This window comes from Cupressus sempervirens, chromosome 3, assembly GCF_028749045.1.
Source record: "Cupressus sempervirens isolate cs-2001-9-10 chromosome 3, ASM2874904v1, whole genome shotgun sequence".
NCBI lineage: Eukaryota > Viridiplantae > Streptophyta > Pinopsida > Cupressales > Cupressaceae > Cupressus > Cupressus sempervirens.
Genome location: NC_143120.1, coordinates 466684479 through 466708326, shown reverse-complemented (window position 1 = coordinate 466708326; position 23848 = coordinate 466684479). Strand labels below are relative to the sequence as shown.

The following is a 23848-nucleotide window of genomic DNA, read 5'->3' as shown; positions in this document are numbered from 1 at the left end:
AGGCAGTTTTCAAAATCTAGGAATTAATTGTGGAGATGGAAGAGTGCAAAATAACATGGATCTAGGTATCCAGAGTGTTTGATAAGTGAACACGAGGAATCAAGTATCTGAAGAGGAATGTGACAGTAAACCCAAACTGTCCTCATGCTGGAATTCATTATCTTCTTCAATTTTGCAAGTATTTGTCTCTATTGCTCTGATGTTGGATTTAGTTTTAATGATTATACTAATTTTAATCTCATGATAATTATTGCTAGTGTCATTATGGGTTTTACAGACAGAAAGTTGAATAGTGCTCTGAGTAAATTCTGTTTCAGGGCCTACTACGAGGCAAAGTTGCATGGGCACAAATACAGATACAATATTGGATTCAGATACAACCATTTAAGACCCCCAATATGGATATGGCATCCATTAAAAAACTCATTTATTTAACACAATTCCTTAAGGTTTAAAGGAGATTTGCATTTCTTCAAAAGCAATGCAAACACATAATTGCTACATAAATAATTAAAGTTGATTTAACAATTTACAATATGCAAAAATAGTAGAGTTGTATTGGTAGATATCCCAAATATTTTTGCAAAAAAAAATTTAATTGCTGAACTAGAAAAATATTTCAATTGTCTTTCTCATTTGGCATAGTTTTTGTTTATACTAAAAATATTGCATGAATGAAGTTTCTCTAAATTAAATTTAGGAATATTTACATCAAATTCAAAAAAATCAAATCATACAGTATCCAACACAATTAGAAATCAAGATTTTTGAATCCTGCATGGTTTCAATATTTGACATGTATCCAGGCCATATTGGACACCGGGATACATACACCCAGGCAGAAATAAAGGTGTTTCTGGCTACTCCGCAGTAAGGGTTTTGGATGTTATGCCAGCGAATGTCAATTCAGGCTAGGATTCAAACCCTGATCTCAGATTAAATAAAATTTGTATCGTTGTTTCTTCTCACCTAGAAGATGACATAGAAAACACATACAGAAGCAAATCCTTTGATTCCAATACTTCCCAAATAAAAAAGAAAATATCAAAGTATGCATTAATGGAACTTTTTGAGTAAACTTTAAAGTTAAAACACCTAGAAAATAAATTCTGTGTCAGACACCTCCATTGATCTGTGAACACCAATTGGTTTTTTACCCGAGTGAAACCGATTTCCTTTGATATACCTGAATATATAACAAAATTGTGGCTTAAATTATCAGTCTCGTACATCATATTTTGGCATCCAACATACTGAAATATAGAGACCTCTAGAGCTGTATACAAATACATTTCATATGTTCAAGAACATGATGAATATTCACTACTTGCATAATACAAAGTTACAAACAGTGCCCAAGATCCTTAATATGAAATATTTTATACAAAAAAAATTTTAAAAGAGAAAAAATTTGTGTCGGAATTTCAATGTATGGGTGTCATAAATTGAGCAAGAGATAATTGGGGAAAGGGAAGAGACAATTACATTTCCTTCAAATGTGGATGCTGATAAAAAGCATCAGGAATCCTTCCTGAAAATGAATTATGATCCAAAAACCTGTCAACTAATCGTAATATTAGTTTCAATAGAATGAGATGAATACAAATGAAATAATTACCATTTTTTATCTTGGATTTGAAAAAATATCCTTTCGCTACATATTTACATAGAATATTTTCACAGTGATAACATGGTTTACAATCCTAATTACATGAGCATGAATTAAGATTTCACAGAAACTAAAGTTGTAATAAGATTGCATTTCTACAGAAATGACAAAGTAGAATATAATCGGGTGTTTTTTGGCACAATGTACATTGTTAACTTATCATATCAAACCTTTACTTGTAGTAAACACCTTTTTTGTGATTTAAATAGTAAATGGAAAGGAACTTTTAATAGATTATATATATATATAAATGCTATTTGTGATTAATTGTAACCAAGCAAGTAATTATCCAATACTGAGGTCATAACACCACAAGAATAAGTTAATTACAGAATATCTTCACAACTAGACATCATTTGGGCATATAAAAAGCTTAATTAAATAATAAACATTTTAATTTGGCATATAAAATCCTAATTAAGAAAGATACATTTTAAATATAACCAAAGCTTCGATTATGGAAAATGGTTACAATCGATTTATTTCTCCTATCTAAGCAACTCCATCCTTTCTCTTTGATTTACTTTAGTAATGAGAAGAATATTGTTATCTGTATCGTTATTCCTATAAGTTGTTTTCAACAATCCTCTCATTTTTCTGCCAAGTGAAATGTTGTAAAGCTGCTATAAGGGTTTTGACACAAGTTACAGGGCAAATAAAACTAGCTATTGAAGCTTCCAGTCAAAGATACACTTATTAAGAGATTTAAACAAGGTGAATTTCTAATAAAAAAATTCTTGACACAATATTTATAAATTGAAGCACACAACATTTAATATTCTTCCCAAAAATCATTGTAAACAGAGATTACAATCTGTTTGTTTGAGATAGCAAATACAAGAGACAGCAGATATAAATCTGACCAGCTAGATCTGACACACATAATCTGACCCTAAATAATCAATTGAGCAACAGATTCTTGAATCAATGACCAATGAACAAGACTCGATCAAAGATTGATGTTTTCCGCACTTTAGGCTCTATAGAACAAAAGTGGGTTGCCCTTAAAAAATCTTATGATCTTTAATGAATGATTAACATATACTGGAATATAGTAAATAATTCTCAATGAAAATATGCCAAGGAAAGCATATTCGATCATGAATTCAGCATCCTTCAAAAATTGAAAACAAAGTTCTTAAAACTACTCTTAAGTCTTAACGACATGAAATCAAAATCACTTTGATATTTGAAATTGTTTCTGAACTAACTTGAAAGAATTCACCAGATCGGTGCCTATCCTAGGTCATGGAGTCCAAATGCAAAGAAAAAATATCTTCACATCAATATGACTCAAACCAATAGAGTTAGTTCATTAATGCCTTACATCAATAATTCCTAAATATAAATATTACAGAGTTCTACTTTAAGATCCATAACATACACGCAGACCACTGTGAAATGTTTAAAGAGTTTAATTCTTTCCTTGAAAGAAATTAATAGATGCAGCACACATGATAGAGACACTGCAAAGGTGAATCTGGAAAAATGCTCAATATCTATACTCATATTAATGTGTATACATTCAGTGCAGACAATACTATAAGAATTTAGTTGTCTCTACAAATTTGATTTGATATTAACAATCAGATGCACTATTCTATGCTACCTGCCCAAGACAATAATTCAGAAGCCTTATAAATAGCCTTGAAATTCCTTTTGCAAAACAAGCGAGTAAAAAGAATCAGTCCATATACACGTCACGTTTTCATTTGAGAATCATTCAAAATAGAAAATATGCCAAAGGTCATATTTTCTTGCACATAAGACAGAAATGCTTTGTAGTGTCTAACAGAATGTTGAACTGAATGACACAAGCTTTGGCATAGATGTTGCATTCTTTGAACTAATTGCCGTTGGAAATTGAAACAAACAAATGGAACTCCAGAAAATGACTAATATAATGCAACTGCTGAGATGAAATGATGAAGACACAGAAATCAGTTGCCATGAAAATTGAATGCAGCTCAGATGCATTAAATTTTCTTTTCATAACCATGAGCGCCAATGATCATTGATTTGGCAAGGTCCCATAAATATTTGAAATGTGAATGAAATTGCATTTTCCTTGTCACTCAATTTTAAAAAATCAATTGGTTTATTTTACCCATGTGTTCAATGTACTCATTGTCTTCATAGGTGGCACAAGAATTCTTGATTGTAGTCACTCCAAGCTCCAGCAATGATGATTTATCCAAATGAAACCACAGATTATCAACCACCTTTTCTTCATCATCACCGATGATGCTAATGATTTGACTTGTCTGCATAGGTGGCACCAGAATTGTCGATTGTAGTCACTCCAAATTCCAGCAATGATAATTTATCCAAATGAAAGCTCAGATTATTCAACCACCTTTTCTTCATTATCACTGACGAAGCTAATGATTTGACCTAGCAATTGACAAGACTTCTAATCTTAAATACTCTTCTCTAATCCATCATCTTTCCAAAATGATAGCAATGGTGACCCTTCAAATTTATTAAAATTCTTAAGCTCCCTTGTAAAGCATGACTGGTATCTCATGTGCTACTGCATTAAAAATTCTCGTCAACTAGAGTATCTTACCAATTATCACCAACTGTTGTATAGATTCTTCAGCAAAACATTCATGATTGTCAGTTATGTGATTCTATTTTGCTCCATACATTTCAATACAATTTATACTCTTCTCTATTCATCAAATGCAATCTTGAGAGCATGCTTTCTCCACAATTTCTTTCCTAAATCTTATCCACTAGTGGTATCAGTATTGTAAACTCATTATTGATCAAGCCCACTGAAATGCTTAACTTGATTAATTTTGGTTCCTTGACTAAGTCTTTTTCATTTTTCCTCAATTTAAGCAAGCTTACTTTTGCCATATTTTTTCTATTGTTTCCTCTTCAACTTTCTTTTGAAGCCTTTCTGATACAGATTGAATTAGCAATGGGGGATATGTGCCCTTTACTTTGTTTATTTTTTCATTTTGTGCTCGAATTACTTGTTACTATTTTTTATTTTCTGTGAACATCTTCCAACGCTGCCTCTGTGAACATTGTTGCATGAGTGACTAATTGGGCAGTCTCAACAAGGGTAGTGTTTTCGAGCTTACATATAAGATTTCCTACAATATTTTTGGATCTTCTATGGGGACTGGCTTTTTATTTGTCGGATAGATAGACAAAATTCCCAAAACATTGGAATCAGGATCAAATCCTTCTCTAGAGTACAATTTTAAAACACCTTCCTCATCAAGTTTATGTTTTCATTTCTCCTGAGATTCTCAAATACACTTGCAGATGATATATCCCATCCAAGAAATAATAGACACCTTATATTCCTCACTATGTCCCTGCTTCTCAACTGTCATATTCTTCATTGCCTTTCCACAATCGTCCCAAAATTGAGTAATGGCCCCATGGTGTTTCTCTCGGGTTATGCCTTATGACTATTGATGGATTTCTTATCCTTTTGACTTTGTAGATGAGGCTTTTAAACTCTGTAGACTTCACAAATTCATCATCTTCCATGCAGTCTTGACTTGCCTTGACTCTTATATCATTTGATAGTTAATAAGATGGCTCAAATGTTATTTAAGTTCTGGTCATTGTTGGATTTTCACCACAGCTATTAATTGTGCATGACTTCAACATCTTCTAATGTATCCCAGTCATCATGCTCATTAGTTAAGAAGCTTGGTTCAGGAGAGGGTTAAGCAGAAACTTGGTACAATGGAGTCGCATATTTTGGGATGAAGGGCCTTGAAGATTTCCCTCAAACTGAAAAAGCCCTTGTAGGTATTCATGGTTGCAAACACACTATGGGATCTACCAACATCCTTTTGATACAATTGTTGTTCTCTTTTCTTATTCAATAATTTATAAATCTTGTTTTATTTCTCATCTGTCCTAAAAAGCAAAAAATCTTCATAATCACAATCCTTTCGAAAAGTTGCAACCCTTCATCATCAAAATCCTTACAAAAAGTCACAACACTTCATGATTACAATATTTTCAAAGAGTCACAACCATTACTAATTATAACCCTATCCAAGAGTCACATTCTTTCATCATTGTAACCATTTGAAAAAGTCATTTCATTGTTTTCTTCTCACTCTTTTCCTCTTCCATTGTTCCTTCTTTAACTCCTACATTTTCCTCTTCTTCCCTCCTCTTTAAAAGGAGTTCTCCTCCCTTTTATATCTTAATTTGAAGGAGTCGCATCTCTTTATTACGTATCTCTTGACTCTTTGTTAGATTTAGTTAATTTATATTATTCTATATTATATTATTTATTTACTTATTTATTTTGAGTCTATTATCATTTGTTATTAAATCTTATTTAGAAAGCTGACATACTTTCTACAATATTGCCTCTTGTATTTAGTTTCATTTATTTATTCATTCATTTTAATTTTATTATTATTTAATTGTTTTAAATCTTATATACTAAATATTATTTTATTGATAATAGATTGTATATATTTAATTATTATTTCGTGTTTTTATATTTTAATATGATTTTATCATCATTATTCATCTAAATATTGTATTATCTAATTATTATTAACATTCTATCTTAAAATGGTGGCATGACAGTCCACCCTTCCTCAAAAAACTAGATAATTTTTTCGATTGATTTGAAAGATGTACGTCTTTTAGTCCAACTTCTTAAGTTGTTGTCATGGATATGATTGAACCTCTTCCAATCTCCATTGGCTTTCCACATTAGTCTTACCTCTTCCAATCTTCATTAGCTTTCCGCATTAGTCTTTCATATGAATTATTTTCCTATATCCTCTTTTGTCCTTTAGGATGGCAGGATCATGCTTTGATACCGCTGCAATGTCCCTGCAACTAGTGGTATCTTTGGACAAGTAGGACCTAGAAAGAAAATGTCAGAATTTAACAATAACAAGTTTAAATATACTATTCTATGCTCTATCTTAACCCCAAACCTTAAAGACATCTCCTATTCAAGATTACTAACCCTCCTAAGGATCTCCAAGTCCTGAACGATATATCATCAATTCAAGTACTATCCTCATATACTTCTTCGTCTTCTTTGGAGTGCTTCCTCTAAGTATCTTGGAAGAGGTGAGCTATATCCAAGGCCCTTAATGCATATGCATATGTTGACATCAACAAAATATTTCGGTCATTATATTTTTTATCTAGTCATTCAAATGGGGTTGTACTTATTTCTCGCACTAGCATGATAGCATGATAGCCATTCATACGAGGTTGTACTAATCTCCCATGCTAGCACTATGAGGTTTCATTTATCCTGCCTTAGCCATTCATATAGAGATGACCTCGAACCCTACACTAGCACGTAGCCATTCATATGGAGATGAGCGTGGTCCCTATATTAGCACTATGGGTTTTCATTTATCTCAGTTTATCCATTCATATAGAGATGGCCCCAATCCCTACACTAGCACATGACCATTCATATAAGGGGTGAGTGCAGTCCCTATACTGGCACTAGGGGACTTGATCCATAAAAATTTTATTCATTTACTGAAAAAATTATCAAATTTTAAATACTCATCCATTTATTATTCTTTTTGGATTAATAAATATCTACTCATATATATACATATGTATATAATATATATACATATGTATATATATATATATATATATATACATACATACATACAGATATATATAATGAAAACTTTGAATATATAAATACTTTTATGATGCTTTTACCACCTTTTAGACTTATCTTTCTTCTTTCTCACGTTAAATATATGCCAAGAGGTATGTAACTATAACTCCTTTGTTACCTTTTTCTATTTTCTCCTTTTGATACAATTCTTCTTTTTTCTTATTCAATGCTAATTTATAGATCTTTTTTTATTCGTCATCTATGTCCTTGTGAAAAGTCACAACCCTTCATAATCACAATCCTTTCGAAAAGTCACAATCCTTCATAATCACAATCCTTTCAAAAAGTCACAATCCTTACAAAAAGTAGCAACACTTCATAGTTACAATCTTTTCGAAGAGTCACAACCGTTCATAATTACAACCCTTTGGAAGAGTCATTTTCTTGTTCTCTTCTCATTTATTTCTTCTTCCATTCTTTAACTCCTATCTTCTCCTTGTCTTCCCTCTTCGTTAAAATGAACTCTCCTCCCTTTTGTATCTTAATTTGAAGAAGTCATGATCTCTTGACTTTACATTAGATTTAATTAATTTATATTATTCTATATTATATTATTTATTTACTTATTTATTTTTTATTATCATTTACTATTAAATCTTATTTAGAAAGGTAACATACTTTCTATAATATTGTTCCTTTTTTTAAATTTTATTTATTTATTCATTCATTGTAATTTTATTATTATTTGATTATATTAAATCTTATACTAAATATTATTTTATTAATAATAGATTACATATGTTTGATTATTATTTCTTATTCTCATATTTTAATAATAATTTTAATATGATTTTATTATCATTCTTTATTTAATAATATTGTATTATCTAATTATTATTAAAATTCAATCTTAAAATCAGGACATGAAACAGAGAAAAACATTTGCATAGCAAATAAGTGTTTGTCGGAGTTAGAACCACAGGGATTCTTACAGATCTTTCCCTATTTTATATACATATGTATGCCCAAGTTCTTAACTAGAATTTGGCTGTAGCCATCTCCATTTCTGGAAAGCATGTTCTCAAGCTCTCATTCGTTTATACTTGATCTAAGAATTCCTCTTGAATGAAATATATAGAGCTGATAAAACTTCATTATTTAAAAATAAATCTCTAAAAACCACATAGGTGAAATATAAATACAACTATCAGTTATATTTTACTAATTTTGTGGAGAAATCAAATTGTAAGATTTTATTAGTGTTGAAGAAAAGTCCACAGACATGTTCTGTATGTTAGAACAACTCAATTTAGCATCGTGTGTCACTAATAAAACAGTTTAGTTGAGTGAACTGGATAAAGAAACTGTTCAAATTTAGGTTGAAGATATACTCAACCTTGTATGCTAGCAGTACATATCAGGATAATATTTTAGGGGAAAAAATGATAGGTAAGCATTATGTTATTCAAGGGAAATTGATGCAAGAACAGTTCAAATTAACAGAAACAATAGCAAATGGTTGCACACTGACCATCAACTAATCAAATAGGAAAATGGTTGTTTCTATAAAACTTGATAAGAATCAGAAATAATTGGATGGATTTATCAACAATTAAATAAATAAAAAACAATGAAAGCAATCTGTCTGTGCTATGTAATACAGATCCAAAGTTACCAATTGAACTTACAGGTATGTTAATCTAGGAAGAGAAGCAAGCTCTGCTGGTATAGGCCCAGAAATTTTGTTATGAGACAAGTACCTGAACAAGCAGTCAATCTTACTGAGGAAAATTAAGAGGAGAAAATATGTAATAATTATTATCCCATATTTCATGTCACTGGAAATTATAGATAAAATATTATTTACAATATATACAAATTTAACAGTGAATGTGGGGGGTTTATTTGACACTTGGAAACAAAAAATCTCTACTAGCCTCTAGCTACTTACACAATTTCAAGATTTCGTAAATCGGCTAGTTGTGAGGGAACACCACCTGTGAAATAGTTGTCATTGATATACCTGGACAATAAATAGATCAATAACATTACTCTTTGTGAGAAAGAAAAGTTATAATCGGAGCTCCACTGTAACATGCAAGGGTGAATGGTGAGGAAAACATTATCTAGCTGTTGCTCTTGCATGTCTACATAAGTAAGAAAGCACAAAATTGAAAAAAATAAAACTGGACCTATAAGGAGTCCCATGAAGGCTACTCCCATACATTTCTGTCGATTTCATTTCATCTTTGCTAAACAAAACAGAGCGTAGAAGAGTGGAAAAATGAATAAGATAGAAAGCAGAATTCATTTTAGTATAGGATCATTTTGGTGTATAACGCATCATTTATTTTGGTGTAGAATTTCATATACAAGGAAATATGTACTCACAAATAACGCAAAGAGGGAAAGGAGCCTTCTGAGTGGATAAGCTCCCTTATTGTCCCAACCAACCGATTGTTACTGACATCCCTGGAAACAGAAAGCATACTTTCACTGGCCTTGTTAATTTGTTTTTCCTCCGAAAAAGAAATAAGCATGCAGGTTCAACAGTAAAATTCCATACTCTTTATAGAAAGCTCCATAAAACTATAATTCTATCAATCAAAGAAAATACAGGCAAACCCATTCAGATTCAGGTTCAAAAGATTACAAGTGAAGAAGATTGTGAAGATTTCCAAGTTCTGAAGGAACGTGACCTGCAAGACGGTTTTCATGAAGATAGAGGTAGCGAAGCTCAGACAAATTCCCAAGTTCTTTTGGTATTGGCCCTTTTAAGTTGTTAAAATTTAAATATCTGTTCACATTGTCCACCATTAGAAATTATTAAAATATTAATGAAAACATCTTTATGAACATGATAGAAAATGAAAATCAGGTGAATTTTTAGTTTTTCCATGGGCAGTTGAACTTATAAATAGAAATGGACCAGAATAGAACACAAACAATAATAAGAGCTCACAGGTTCCTTAATTCTTTCAGTTCCCCTATTTCTGGTGGAATTGAATCTTGCAATTTGTTCCATCTCAGATTCCTGCCAAGAAGAGCAAACACACATTCACTTTCACATTACAGTAAAAGAACAATATAATGGCTTATAAATTTAAGAAAACAGCAACAAAATGAAACATGACATAAATCTTTAACTTCATGAAAAAACAAAATCTTTATTTGAAAGGAACCAATTCATAATCGTCTACAACAAAAACAAAAAAATTTCATAAAAACAACGAAAGGGAGAATTTGAGCCATCGGTGGTGTAAAAATAATGTACATAATCCTAGGAGTAGTAGGATAATCCTTTATACTCCATAATTCATATATCTTACCTGCACTAGAAGATGGGCTTAACAGTCATTTCATATTGTTGGATGTATATTTTGATTTAATGAAATAAGCCTTTCATTGAATATTTTCCTCTTTGCCCAAGTGCTGTTCATTTGCCAATTATTTCTTGTATTGTATTCTAGGGCCTAAAATTGGTACCATGCCACGATGAAGAGCTTTGGATCAAGGAGAAGGATGAAGAACAAGCGCAGCCATCTATGTGCAAGTCAATATTTTCAATTTACACCAAGCAAAAGTTTATTCAGACAAAGACTGCCTAAACTTGCTAATACTAGACTTAGGGTACTTTGACAAGGAACAAGAATTGTATTTTTTTAAGGCAGTTATTACTCACCAGGGCTTCTATAGATTTTCAACCATAGAGTTTAAGATAAATCAATTTATGATCTGTGATCACACTGAAATTCAAACATGTCAATTTCTTGCAACTGAAGTCAATTTTGTTTGTTGTCTTCTACGTCTCCATATTCCTCAAACAACCCATAATCCTGTCATATTTGATGCTTATTCTCATAATTTTGTCATTCAAAGTATTTTGTGAATTTATTACAAACCATCCTGCTGGGGTTTGAATATTATCTCTTGAATTTTGTCATTCAAAGTATATTGTGAAAATAATACAAAATAACCGGCTGAAATAAAGTTTCAGAAATGAATATTGCAATTACATCTTCAAGAAGAAATAAAAAAGATCCAATCATAGTTACAGAACATATAGCAATATTGGATACCAGAAATATGAATCCAAAACACTAACTCAAACACTTGTGTGTCATCTCCAACCAACAATGGGTTTTTGTCCACTACCTCCAAGCTTGAGCATTTCTATCCTCAAACCTGTTGAAAGCTAAATCTTCCAAATTCTCGCAGAGAACAATAATCAAATCATAATTAAAGCATAAGCCAAATGAGCTTCTCTTTGTTCTTTTTAAGAGCATCCCTGTGACCCTTCATTTTCCAATTCCTATCTTTTCACCTTCTTTCTCTTTTGTCCCTTTTCAAACCTGTTTTTAATACTAAAATGACTTTTATCAATTTTCATTAAGCTCCAATAAAGTCATTTTTAATATTTTGTGAAGTTGCTATTTAATTTTCTAATGTCCCCAAAAAGGGACATCATAGAATCAAAGGCAGAACCATAGGGGTTCTAACAATGGTATCAAAGTGGTTTCCTACCATCCTGTTGGGGTCTGAATTAAATATTCAGAGAGCTCACCTTGCATAATTTGAAGGACCAATGCTCATATGTTTTCAGCTATGAGATACTACAATGTTGCAAGAAAATATAGAGAAGAAATTGACCAAGATCCCATCAAGATAAGGAAAGATGTGGATAGGAAGCTCTCGACTCTTTGAAGGCTATTAGAGTTTGCCCGATGCATTAATTGACACTATTCTCTTCATGATTATCTGAACTTGTTTGTCACCTGGAGGCCTGAAGATTTTGGGTTGGTAATCTATATTCGAAGAGTGTATAAGGATAAAATTATATCTAAAGGGGCACGCTTCAGTCATGGGCGCAGTGTGAGTAGGTATGGTATAACTACTAAAATCTGCTTATAAGAATGGTTCTAGATCTAAACTCTCTAATCAGGTTAAAGGAACTCCCATTGTGAGCGAAAAAAATATAAGAAGACAAGGTTATGCTTCACTTGCAAAAGTTATTGGGGGCCTAACCACCAATGCACATAGAATGAGGTAAAGAATCTTGAGGAAGACCTCATTTTGACACATGGGTGAATTGAAGAAGCACCCATAAAGGACTTTTTTCCTTGTCATCATTGATAGTATACTGGTTTACAATAAAACTTGGGATGATCATCTAACTCATCTGGATAAAGTTTTGAGTATACTTAAAAGGGAGTCTTTGTATGCCAAGGAGTCCAAATGTCTTTTCCGCATGACTAAGATGTTGTATTTGGGTCATAATATCAATGTCGAGGATGTGCTTATTGATCCCGAGAAGGTTCGTACTATCGTTAAGTGGCCTACCTAAGAGAATTTGACACAGCTCAAAGGATTCCTAGGATTGTGTGCTCTCTACCATTGGTTTGTAAATGGGTTCTCATGTCATGTTGCACCTCTTACAAATTTGACCCAAAAAGGGGCCCTTTCGACTCCTCAGGCATAGGAATGTTTTGTGAAGTCCAAACACTTTATGACTTCGTGCCCAATTTCTCTAAGCCTTTTGAGCTACATTATGATGCCTCTAAAGAAGGCATTGGTGTCGTACTTATGCAAAAGCATCATCCTATTGCTTATGCGAATAGGAAGATTTGGAGTTGTAAGAGAGCTTTCAGTGTGTATGACAAGGAGATGCGGTCATTATGCATGCTTTGGCCAAATTTAGGAAATCTTAGTGCGCAATAAGTTTAGCATCAAAACAGACCATAACAGCTTGAAGCGTTTACTTGGACAACAAGAGCTAAATAAGCATCAGCAAAAGTGGGCTAGTAAGTTGCAATCTTATGATTTTCAAATATCTTATGTCAAGGGGGCGCATAATGTTGTAGTTGGTGTTCTTTCAGGGTGCCCTCATATGAATTATATGACTCGGATATCAAAGGATTGGAGGCACTTGATCATTGCAGAGTATGTCAGGAGCTAGTGGGCTTCTGGCGTTATTGATGGGACTATTCAGGTCACAAGTTGTTTGCTTGTCAATGAGCTAATAATTTACAAGGGAGGATATTTTTGGTCCCAGGATCGGGTGTTAAGAAGATAGTACAGAGGACCTTTCGTGATTATTCATTGGCAAGTCATCCTGGATTCTTGATGACTTACAAAGAGGTTCGAAAAAGATTCACATGGAAAAGTCTTAAATGTTTTCTGGCATGTTAGAGGGTGCTCTGTAAGTTAGAAGAATAAACACATACATACTTATCTTGCTAGATTTCTTCAACCACTTCCTATTTTTGAGAAGAAGTGGGAGTGTATCTCCATACACTTTATAGTGGTCTTTTTGAAAGCCCAAGACAAAGATAGTATCTACATGGGGTTTTCTTGGTTGACAAAGTACACAGGGCTATTTTTCCATGAGGTATTATGGTCCCATGGTTGATCTCAAAGTATTGTCAGTGACAGTCAATTCATGCGCCACTTTTGGGAGGAGCTATTTAGATTATGTAGAACCGAGCTGACTCTAAGCAAGAGCTACCATCAGATAGACAACCAGGCAACGGTAGTATATAAATGGGTGGAAGCTTACCTTCAGAACTATGTAGCAAGGAAGCAACAGGTTTTTTTTATAATTCCACTCACCATATGTCTATTCAGATGTCTCCCTTCTAGAGCATTATATAGTTATGATTTGCTAAGCTTCTTGGATTTGTTGTTCAATGACTACAAGGTGCCTAGTATTGATGATTTGCTACAAGATAGTCTGGACATTGTGAGGGCCTTGTGTGATAATATTTAAAGGGCTTAGAATCAGCAAAATTAGATGATCATCAGAGAGTTGCACAATCGTTTCAGGTTGGTGACATGCTATATTTGATGTTGCAGTCTTATAGACAATCTACTCTCTAGAGTGGAGATGAGAAGCTCAAACCCCTCTATTATGGTCCTTTCTGGATTATCATAGAGGTTGGCAAGGTTGCTTATGAGCTTGATTTGCTAACAAATAGTAAGGTGCATAATGCCTTTCATATTTCTTGCCTCAAAAAGGCATTGGGAGGACATGTTGTTCCTTCTTCTATTTTAGTACCCCTAGCAGATGAGAGGAAGTTAGAGTTGATTCCTAAGGCCATTCTTGAGACTAGAGAGACTTCTTTGAAGACGGCTCATCAGAGAGTTTCTAGTAAAATAGGACCTGCTGATGGACAATGCTACATGGGAGTTAGAGGATATTTTGCAGCATCCAGCACTGCGATTTCTTGGGGACACTTGCAATCTTGGCAAGGACCAACTCTATGTCCCTTTTTTAGCAAGAGCTGGAGTTTAGAAATGTTAGCCTATCCTTGAGACCAAAGCTGATGTGTTGATTTGAAGGTCTTTGGATTTTCACAGTGTTATTTTAGAGTCCTTTTGTCTTCATCATTTACTTGATATTGGGGGAACTTGCTATTAATAGTAAGTTTGTTCTTGGTTAGATTCAATTTGTGGTAGGTCGTTTTGGCACAAGCTCTATCAAAGAATTCTGGAGTTGACTTGGTCATTTGGTGCTTTGAAATCATTAATGGTCTAGAAATTATTAATTAAGTCTAATTTAATTAACAATATGGTTTTAAAGCTATATTAAATAATCAAGTCATTTGATGTTGATTAAATGTGCTTACATCAAGGCACCAATATAAAGTGAGGGATGAGTTATTAATTATATTATTTCAAATATTTGAAATAAGAATGTTTTGTAACACCAAAATATATTGAGTTATGCAAAGTGTCTAGTTAAAGCTTCAGGACCAATGGAGAAGTAAATTCAGATATTTGAAGCTTGGTTATGGGCTCGTACACTGTCAATTATGTTGATTGTGAAGCTAAAACTTCACACTTGATTGGGTTGGAGTATTATAAAAGCCTTCATTTGGAGTTCGAAGGGCGTCTTGAACATTTTTCTATCTCATTGATTTTTCTGGAAATTGTGATTGGGTTTTAAGAATTTTGATGACATAGAATTGTGAATTATACTGTGATTATACACTTAAAGCTGGTGCAACAGTCAATGAATTTCTGCTATCTGTGATAGCAATTAAGTAACATGGATCTTTTCTACAAATGTAATAATATGACCATTGTGATTAATATGTTCCAAATGCAGATTTGGATGTCTTATAAATATGAGAGGAGACATGTGAGACATGTCTCCAAGGTTTAATCATCATTTGATTAATATATGTATTTCATAATACTAATTAGTATTTTATATATATATATATATATATATACATATATATATATATATATATATATATATATATATATATATATATATATATATTATTAGATGAATACATATATGTAGAAAATGATGATTTACCAATAACAAAAATGAATCTCAGATCAAATTTATTTGATTGAAGCTACACTCCCTCTTAGCTAGGGAGGATTTGTAGAACACCTTGTGCTCTGAAGTATATGAAGAGATACTGACTCAGAGTATGACATTCCTGGAATGACATATATAAGGATATCAACATAAATCCATCAACACACATATATATATTAACATATATTACATATAGAATTTGCTTCAATTCACTATGAGGCTAAATTTTTCAGCACTACCTCTTTAGCAAGGAAAGAATTTCAGCAATTATAATACAAGATTTGAATACCACCTTAAGTGTGGTCTATGATAGATTTAAGTTGTGGTGTTCGGCAAGATCTAGCCCAAAGAACCATAACAAATTGATTTTCATGGTGTTCGGCAAAATCCGGCCCGAAGAACCATGATAAGTTGGTTATCAAGGTGTTTGGCAAAATCCAGCCCGAAGAACCATGATAATACTTTCTCCAACACATTTTGGTGTTAGGAGATAGGTCAACTATTGATAAGGTCATCACTTTACAATGGTTACCTTCTAGTTGATATGTTCATTATCATGACTTCCAACACTTTACGACAACAACTTAATGAAGTCTGTCATGATAACAAGTCTACCATTTATAAGATTGTCACCTTACAATGGTTACCTTCTATTTATATATGTCAATGAAAGATTGTCACCTTTCATTACATATCATATGTGAAATAGTAACCACCATGAACCTAGTCATAGGGTGGTGCAAGGGCTTTCACCTCAATTCTCTCTCACATAGAAGAATGCATTAGGAGTTTCACTTAGAACTTTCTCCTCATAGAGATAATATCATTTACAAAGGATTGCACCACGAAATTCTCCCTCTGAACATTGATCTTGGGAAGTCAAGTCCTCTGGTTACTTCTTCAAGAGCTCTCTTCACCCAAGGATGCCTTTTGAACTCCTTCTAAATCTGATATTAATCTTCCAACTTTCTAGTGATAAGGCACTACTTCCTCGTGATATACATAGGAGTAGGCCCATCAAAATCATGTAGTTACACCATGTATTTTTAGATTCCCTCTGAGTTTCAATCTTCTAAGCTCCTTCGTTGCTTTAGAAGAAGTGTCATACTCCCTCTTAATGTAGAAAAATCTTACAATCTCGATCATCAAAGATGTTTGCTTTAAAAGCCTCATTTTATCCACCTTGATCATCATGGTCTTTGGAGCTACTATCATTAGATTGAGTCCACACAATATTAGGCAGCATTATGTAAAGTACCAACCTTCTTTTCCTATAAGAATACCCTCAAACATAAGGGAAAAAATCAAGGCAAATAACCCTTATGGTATGTATAGAACTACAAATAAGAGAGAGATTACAAAGAGTAGATAAATGTAAATGATAAGAATACTTATCTACTCATGAAGATTTAGAAATTGTCTTTTTAGTTATTTGAGAATGGAACATCTCCCTTCTAAATAAGGTTCAAGTGGGAATGGAACATTGACTATTATTCCCCCACAATGTAATATTTCCACCCATTCTTGTATTGTTGAACAATTTTGTATCAATTATAACAACTTCTTTCTAAGTTCCAACTTGCTCTTTTTGTCCATTAAAGGTCTAAACATTCATTTAGCTTAACAGTAGAAGCAAACATGTCCTTCCATTTTCTCAAACTCATCCACAATACGCTAATATCTTGATTGAGTATTATTGTGCCCCATGTATGAATCTACAACTCATACAATGAGTTTCATTCATCAAAGAGAGACTCGTAGATGGTTCAAATGGATTCTTAAAAACTTCATTAATGTCTCACAACAACTCAAATTTCCTTTGTTCATGCAAAGCTATTTGTTTGATCTTTTTATCAAACCTATATTACGCACATCTTGCAATCTGAGTATTACAAATTTATATCATTAGTGAATCTATTACAACATGGTTTACCCCCTCTGAATTAATATGGTCAAGATCACAAAAGGTTGACTAGATCATATCCTCTATATGCTTCCTCTCTTTCAAGGTTGCTTGAAATGTCAGTCTCCCTCTAAATCTCAATCTCCCTCTTTCCCTACAAGAACATTCTCAGAGGAAAAGATCAAGGTACATAGCTCTTATAAAAATGAGAGAGAGAGAGAGAGACTACAATAATAGTTTGCATGATGATATAAGATCATTTCAATAACATAAATATATATATGTTCAATATTTAATCTGTCTCCTATTTATTATTTTCTTATTAATACATGTCTTTGATGCTTTTTCAATATAAAATACTCATTAATTAAAGATATATTCATAATGAGTTGTGTAAGTACTTACCTTAATGTTAGCTGATATATTTTATATAGCAAGGGGAAACATGTCATTGTCGTCCTCCTTACCCTGTGCTATAGGAAAAACCTTTCAACCTACTTCTCAACTTTATCTTGAAAAGAATGTTTCTCTTTATAAGAGACATGCCCTTTAATATGATTTTTTGTTTAATAAACAAATTCCATTTCCTTATTGTTAGTACTAAGTTATACTATTATTTAGATTGAAAATATCTCATTCCAATCAAGTATGAAGGTTGACTCAACGAGCTGGCTCACGAAGACTCTTCTTCTATCTTATGCTTGTCATAGCATCCCCTTTGCACACTTGTGCTCTCATTTGTAATTACAAAGACTTAAAATCCTTCATTTGTTTGAAAGCTAAAACTTTATTGCTGCACAAGTGGGTAGATCAAGTCCTCTCAAGTATATGAATATGCCATGCCATCTTATTTTGATAGTGGATGTAGTATAACTAGGAATTTCTATTAAGATTCAATCAATCTCTTCGAACTTCTGTAATCATGTTGGTCACAACTATCTTCAATCTCAACATCATTCTCTTAAGTGTTTCTAGTTTATATTGAATTGGGTTGTTGTACTGGTTATTGAATTGTTGTTGTATAATGCAATAACGCATTTGCGGAGTTGTACGGAAGTTTTTGGTTTTAACATTATAAGTCTGCAAAGCATTTTTGTATGCCTGAAATCCTGAATATTATTCTAAAAGGAACTAGTTATTAATTTGTGAAGGATCTTCTAGTTTAAACCATCATATTGTATTCCATTTGCCTATATCTGAGTTTGAATATTATAATTAAGAAGAAGTTGGTTACACATTTGTCAGCTATTGTATAGAATTCATTTGTGCTGGAATACATTTGCAAGGTTTTAGTTTTGATTATTTCGTTTTAAAGAGAAATCATCAAATATCCTATTCGGGCTTTTACAATTAAATATTCAAAGAGCTCATATTTGCATCATTTGAATGACCAATGCTCATAAGTTTTCATGGGTTATTGCATTATCATACAAAAATTCATAGAAGAGATTGACGAGGATGCCATTAAGATAAGAGAAAGATGTGAACATAAATCTCTGACTCTTTGAGGGCTATTAGAGCTATCCAGATAAATTTGAAGGGCAATACTCTCTCCATGATTATTTGAACGTGCTTGTCACTTGGAGGCCTGGAGAGTTTAGGTTGGTAAAGTACATTTAGAGGGTGTATAAGGAAAAAATTTCATCTAAAGGGACACACTTTAGTCATTGCCGCAATGTGAGCAGGTATGGTAGATCTACTAAATCAGCTTATGAGGATGGTTCTACATCTAAACTCTATGATCAAGTTACAAGAACTCCTGTCATGAGCAAGAACGAAATAAGAAGACAAGGTCTATCCTTCACTTGCAAATGTTATTAGAGGTCTAACCACCAATGCACAGAGAACAAGGTGAAGAAGCTTGAGGAAGACAACATATTGACACATCGATGCATTAAAGAAGTAGCCACAAAGGTGGTTTGTCCTTGTGTTCTTTGACGCTATACTTGACAGGGAGTCCTTACATGCCAAGGAGTCCAAATGTGCTTTGGACATGACTGAGCTATTGTATTTGGGTCATATTATCAATGCACTGGGTGTGTGCACGAATCCCAAGAAGATTTGCACTATCATTGAGTAGCCTACCAGGGAGAATTCGACACAACTCAAAGGATTCATGGGATTGTGTGCCTTCTAAATGTGTTCTCACGTCATGTTGCACCTCTTACAAAGTTGACATAGAAGGGGGCCGTTGTATGGACTCCTCAAGCACAAGATTGTTTTGAGAAGTTCAAACAGCTTATGACTTCACGCCTGATGTTAGCTTTTCCTAAAATCTTTAGGCCTTTTGAGCTACATTGCAATGCCTCTAGGGAGGTTATTAGTGTCATACTTTTGCAGGACCGCAATCCTATTGTTTATGAGAGTAAGAAGCTCTGCGGTCCTGAGAAAGATTTAAGTGTATGATAAGGAAATGTTGGCCATTATGCATGCTTTGGCCAAGTTCAAGCAATACTTGGTGTAATAGCCTACAGCATTTCCTTGGACAATGAGACCTGAATAATAGATAATAGAAGTGGGTTAGTAAGTTACAATCTTATGCTTTTGGCCCATATCTCATGTCAAGGAAACATAGAATGTTTTAGCTGATGCTCTTTAAGAAAATAGCTTCTATTTCATTACAGTTGCTAAGAAAATATATATTGTAGAATTATGATGCTCATATAAGTTTCAATCTTTAATTTAAAACATAAAATCGTACATCTATTTGTAAGTCTTGAATTGGGGGCATTACATTGTACCTCGTAGCATTGTTGGAAATGCTCTCAATCAATAGTCCTTCTACTCCTAACTTCTTTATACCCAAATAGTCTCGCACATCTTGAAATGCCTCGTTGGATATTCTGACCCGTTCCCCATGAACTTCGATAGCTTTTACAAATCCAATTTGGACTTGTTGGAGAAGTCACCATATTACTTGACTAATTTCTCGCTTATGTGTTGGACCCAGATGGAGTGTTTTGTCCACTACGTTGCAATGCTTTACCTACACTCTCAACTACATGCATGTCCTCTACACATCCACATCCAACTTTCCCAACACCTTGAGTACTTTTAAGCTCTGGCTCATTCCTGTACTCCCTCCATCTAGGGTATTCCATTCAAATCCTCCAATTCTAAGTTCTCCTAAGATGGTTGGATTCTCAATGCAATGGAATATGTCAATTAGTTCAAGATTTCCTTCTTCATACCCCTCGTCCACCATTGACTGTATAGACAGGTTGTCTGCTTAGTCATCAAGGTCAGGATATATTTCATCCAGGAGTGGTAAGCATATGAAAATATCCTCCCACTCACTCCATGTACAATTTTCATCTTCCTTTCCAAATACTTTCCTTTCCTTTCGAATATGACTTTTCAGCTCATGCTTCGGCTTTTACTTCATTTTTTGGAAGGGCTATAACTTGGGAATTGTATAACTACATTCACCTAATGTTTCTCATAATCTTGTCTTTATTCTCGTTGTTGTACGACCCTTAGAGATCATATGATCATGTGGTCTTCACCACCTTGTGGCTTTCTCACCTTTATTGGGGTCCAAAGGCAATAATGACCCAATTTCTTTTAAGGAAGTGGTGCCAAATGTTCACCCCTATATAGTTACATGGAATAATAATAAAGATGGAAGTGTGTACTAAATACAAGAGTAAAATATATCTTTATTCGCTCATGAACTCATTATAGATAAGACCAGAAATGGTTGGCCAAGGGTTATAAATGATCCTACTAAACCATACTACCTTCCTTAACAATGCATGACATATTTAAAGGACCCAACGGTTGCCAAGAGGAACAGAACCATAAACCGAGGGATGCATAGCTAATGAAGAGTAACAACCAACTTAATATGACAACTAATATATTGTCAAATAATTAATATTATAAACATAAAAATAGGCATTGTACACTAACTACAGGTTTCATGGTTTTGGTGTGATGTGTGGTTATTGACGTGTGGTTTTAATTTTGATGAGTTTAGATGCCTTTTTTAGTGTTGGGGTGAAATTTCAGAGCACTGGATATCACTATTTTACTCATATCTCTGAGCGATTGATAGAAATCATACTGGGTATTGTTTCTATGCATTCCTCTTAGCTGGGCACCTTAAATAGATTATTCTTTTGGCAGATTATGTGAAGATTTGAATTTTTGAGACTTGTAGCAGGTTTAAAATTTGTATTTGGAAGGCTTTGTGATATCATTCATGGGAGCTAGATATTTGTTAATGCCGGAGCAGAATTTAGGGAGATTGGAGACTTGGGAATTTGTCATACTAATCACCCTTGCTCATTTGAGCCTAAGTACTGGAATTGGATCAGTTCTAAAAATTCCTTCTTGTGTTTTGAAGACTTTACCAGGTATGCAACGTTATTTATATGAAAATCTGATTTGTAATGCTTGAACAAGTTCACTGAAGTTTGCATAGTCTATATGTTATCAGCATTTTATTCTTTATGCTAAGTTGCAAAGTATCATGCTTCATGTATTGTTTTGTATCTTGAATGCAATTTAAAAGTTTCAATCAGTACACATACTTCATTGGTTTATAAACTTGCATATGCATACTTCAAAATAAAATTAAAGGTGTTTATAACTTGTTACAATATTGGTAGGAGTGAGATACAGGAATAGATGTAGGGGCAAGACCAAACATCTATACTTTGAGGCAAAAAAGTCAAAGATAAGGATAGGAGTTGGTTGGGTGGACTTGTGGGAGCCTTCTAAGTTTCCTCCTTGCATCTCTCTCGTCTCTTTGAACTGGTCACTCCACAAACTGACCCGACAAGAAAATCTAGTCCCACAAAAGGAGAACAGGCAAGATATAGAGGTAGGGCCAGAGCTCCAAATATTAAGATTGGGATGGGGTTATAGATACAAGGGTACGGTTGTACCCCCTAACAGTTGACTACAAGCTAATTGCAATTATTTTAGATGGATGTTAGACTATCCTGTAATAGGCCAAAATATAGTGCTGATAAAGATGTCCATTGCTACCTAGCATAGAAAAAATATACTGATTGAACTATACTAGAAATAGTCATAACTTGTATTGAGGGTTTAGACAGAAAAAGAAAGGGGAGTGATCATGCCCATAGATATTTGGTTAAATGCCATTAAACATTCATCCCAGTAGAAACTAAAAGAAATACAAGCTTAGTTTGGTCAAACTGCTACTGTTATTGTCCCCATGTTGGTTATAAGAGAATCAAGAAGTTTGGTCTGCAGTTCTGCACAAATTACACAAAACAAAACCTATAAAAGCACCCATGTTAACACAATTATGACCCACTGCATGGGTTAAAAACAATAAGTACATGGTAGTATGGTTCTTCCAACGTTTTTGTAGGCAACTCACAATGTCCTAAGCTTCTTAAGCCGTCCAATCTGGGGGGGGATCGCGCCAACCAGTTTATTGCCATGGAGATCTCTGTCAACAAAGGACATGCATAAAAGACAATTCAGATCAATCTTGTCTATGCAAAAAAAAATGATAGATCCACATTAGAAGAAAAAAACATTCAAGATCAAAAATATAGGTTCTACTATATTGTAAAAGATCAAAAGCACTGTAGAATATAGAAATTCAAAACAAGAACTGCCTACATCTTCAAAGTATAATACTAGATCAAACTGCTCATTTACAACCTCACCGAGATGAAATTGCCCAAGAAAAGACTAAAAGGAGACTATTGAATTTGACCTCATGTGTTCTAAGAAGATTTTCCCAGGACTCAGATTTTTTAAATGGCAGAAGTAAATTTGTTTCTATAACTAAAAGTATTACCATAAAATTTAAGTTTAAAAACTGATTACTATAATATATATGCTGTGTTTAAATAAGGATGAAAAAATCAAACCAACCCAAAAGAAAATTTAAAAATCATTGCATCTGACTGTAAAATAAAGAGCAGAATTCTCGAGGATTGTGTATTTGTATGTACATCAAATAAGATCAGTGCCATGTACAAAAAATCCTCTCTATAACAAATACAACCTTGACTAAGTGAAAAAATCACTCAAGTAACGAACTCAAAAACAATGCCTAAATGTGGTGGCTCTTATATGAAGCTCAAAAAAGAGCACTAAAAGTAACTCTAATAGAGCATGCAGAGAGAATATGCCAATACTAACTACAATTCAAACATTAAGAATTTAAGTACATTGATCATTTAATCCTTGATTAATATGTCATATCCCCCAAATTCTATTACATGTTTATTTCATCAAAGTTAATGTAAACCTTGAACAAAAATTATAGAGATAGGACGTATAAGTCAAAAGCCCTTTTAAATCTAAATGATTTTGCACGACTGAAATACACCTGATATGAGGTCCATTACA

General features: G+C 33.4%; 1 protein-coding gene across 4 annotated transcripts in view; it reads right to left on the bottom strand.

Moving 5' to 3' along the window:
• Positions 1 to 666: 666 nt before the first annotated feature.
• Positions 667 to 23848, bottom strand: part of LOC149567144 (uncharacterized) — a 49730-nt gene continuing 26548 nt past the window's right edge. The window contains exons 4-12 of one of the 4 annotated variants that reach the window (XR_016361606.1): positions 22863 to 22934; positions 10231 to 10302; positions 9922 to 10065; positions 9660 to 9740; positions 9220 to 9291; positions 8957 to 9028; positions 1486 to 1531; positions 1096 to 1186; positions 667 to 969 (exon numbers count right to left, since the gene is read on the bottom strand). Coding sequence is in view for 3 of the 4 variants with exons in the window: in XM_089817458.1 (XP_089673584.1) it covers positions 1096 to 1186; positions 1486 to 1557; positions 8957 to 9028; positions 9220 to 9291; positions 9660 to 9740; positions 9922 to 10065; positions 10231 to 10302; positions 22863 to 22934 (676 nt within the window). In the remaining variant the exon portion in view is untranslated. Of the gene's footprint in view, positions 1187 to 1485; positions 1558 to 8956; positions 9029 to 9219; positions 9292 to 9659; positions 9741 to 9921; positions 10066 to 10230; positions 10303 to 22862; positions 22935 to 23848 lie in introns of all 4 variants that reach the window. The other 3 variants (XM_089817458.1, XM_089817456.1, XM_089817459.1) reach the window with 3 other exon arrangements.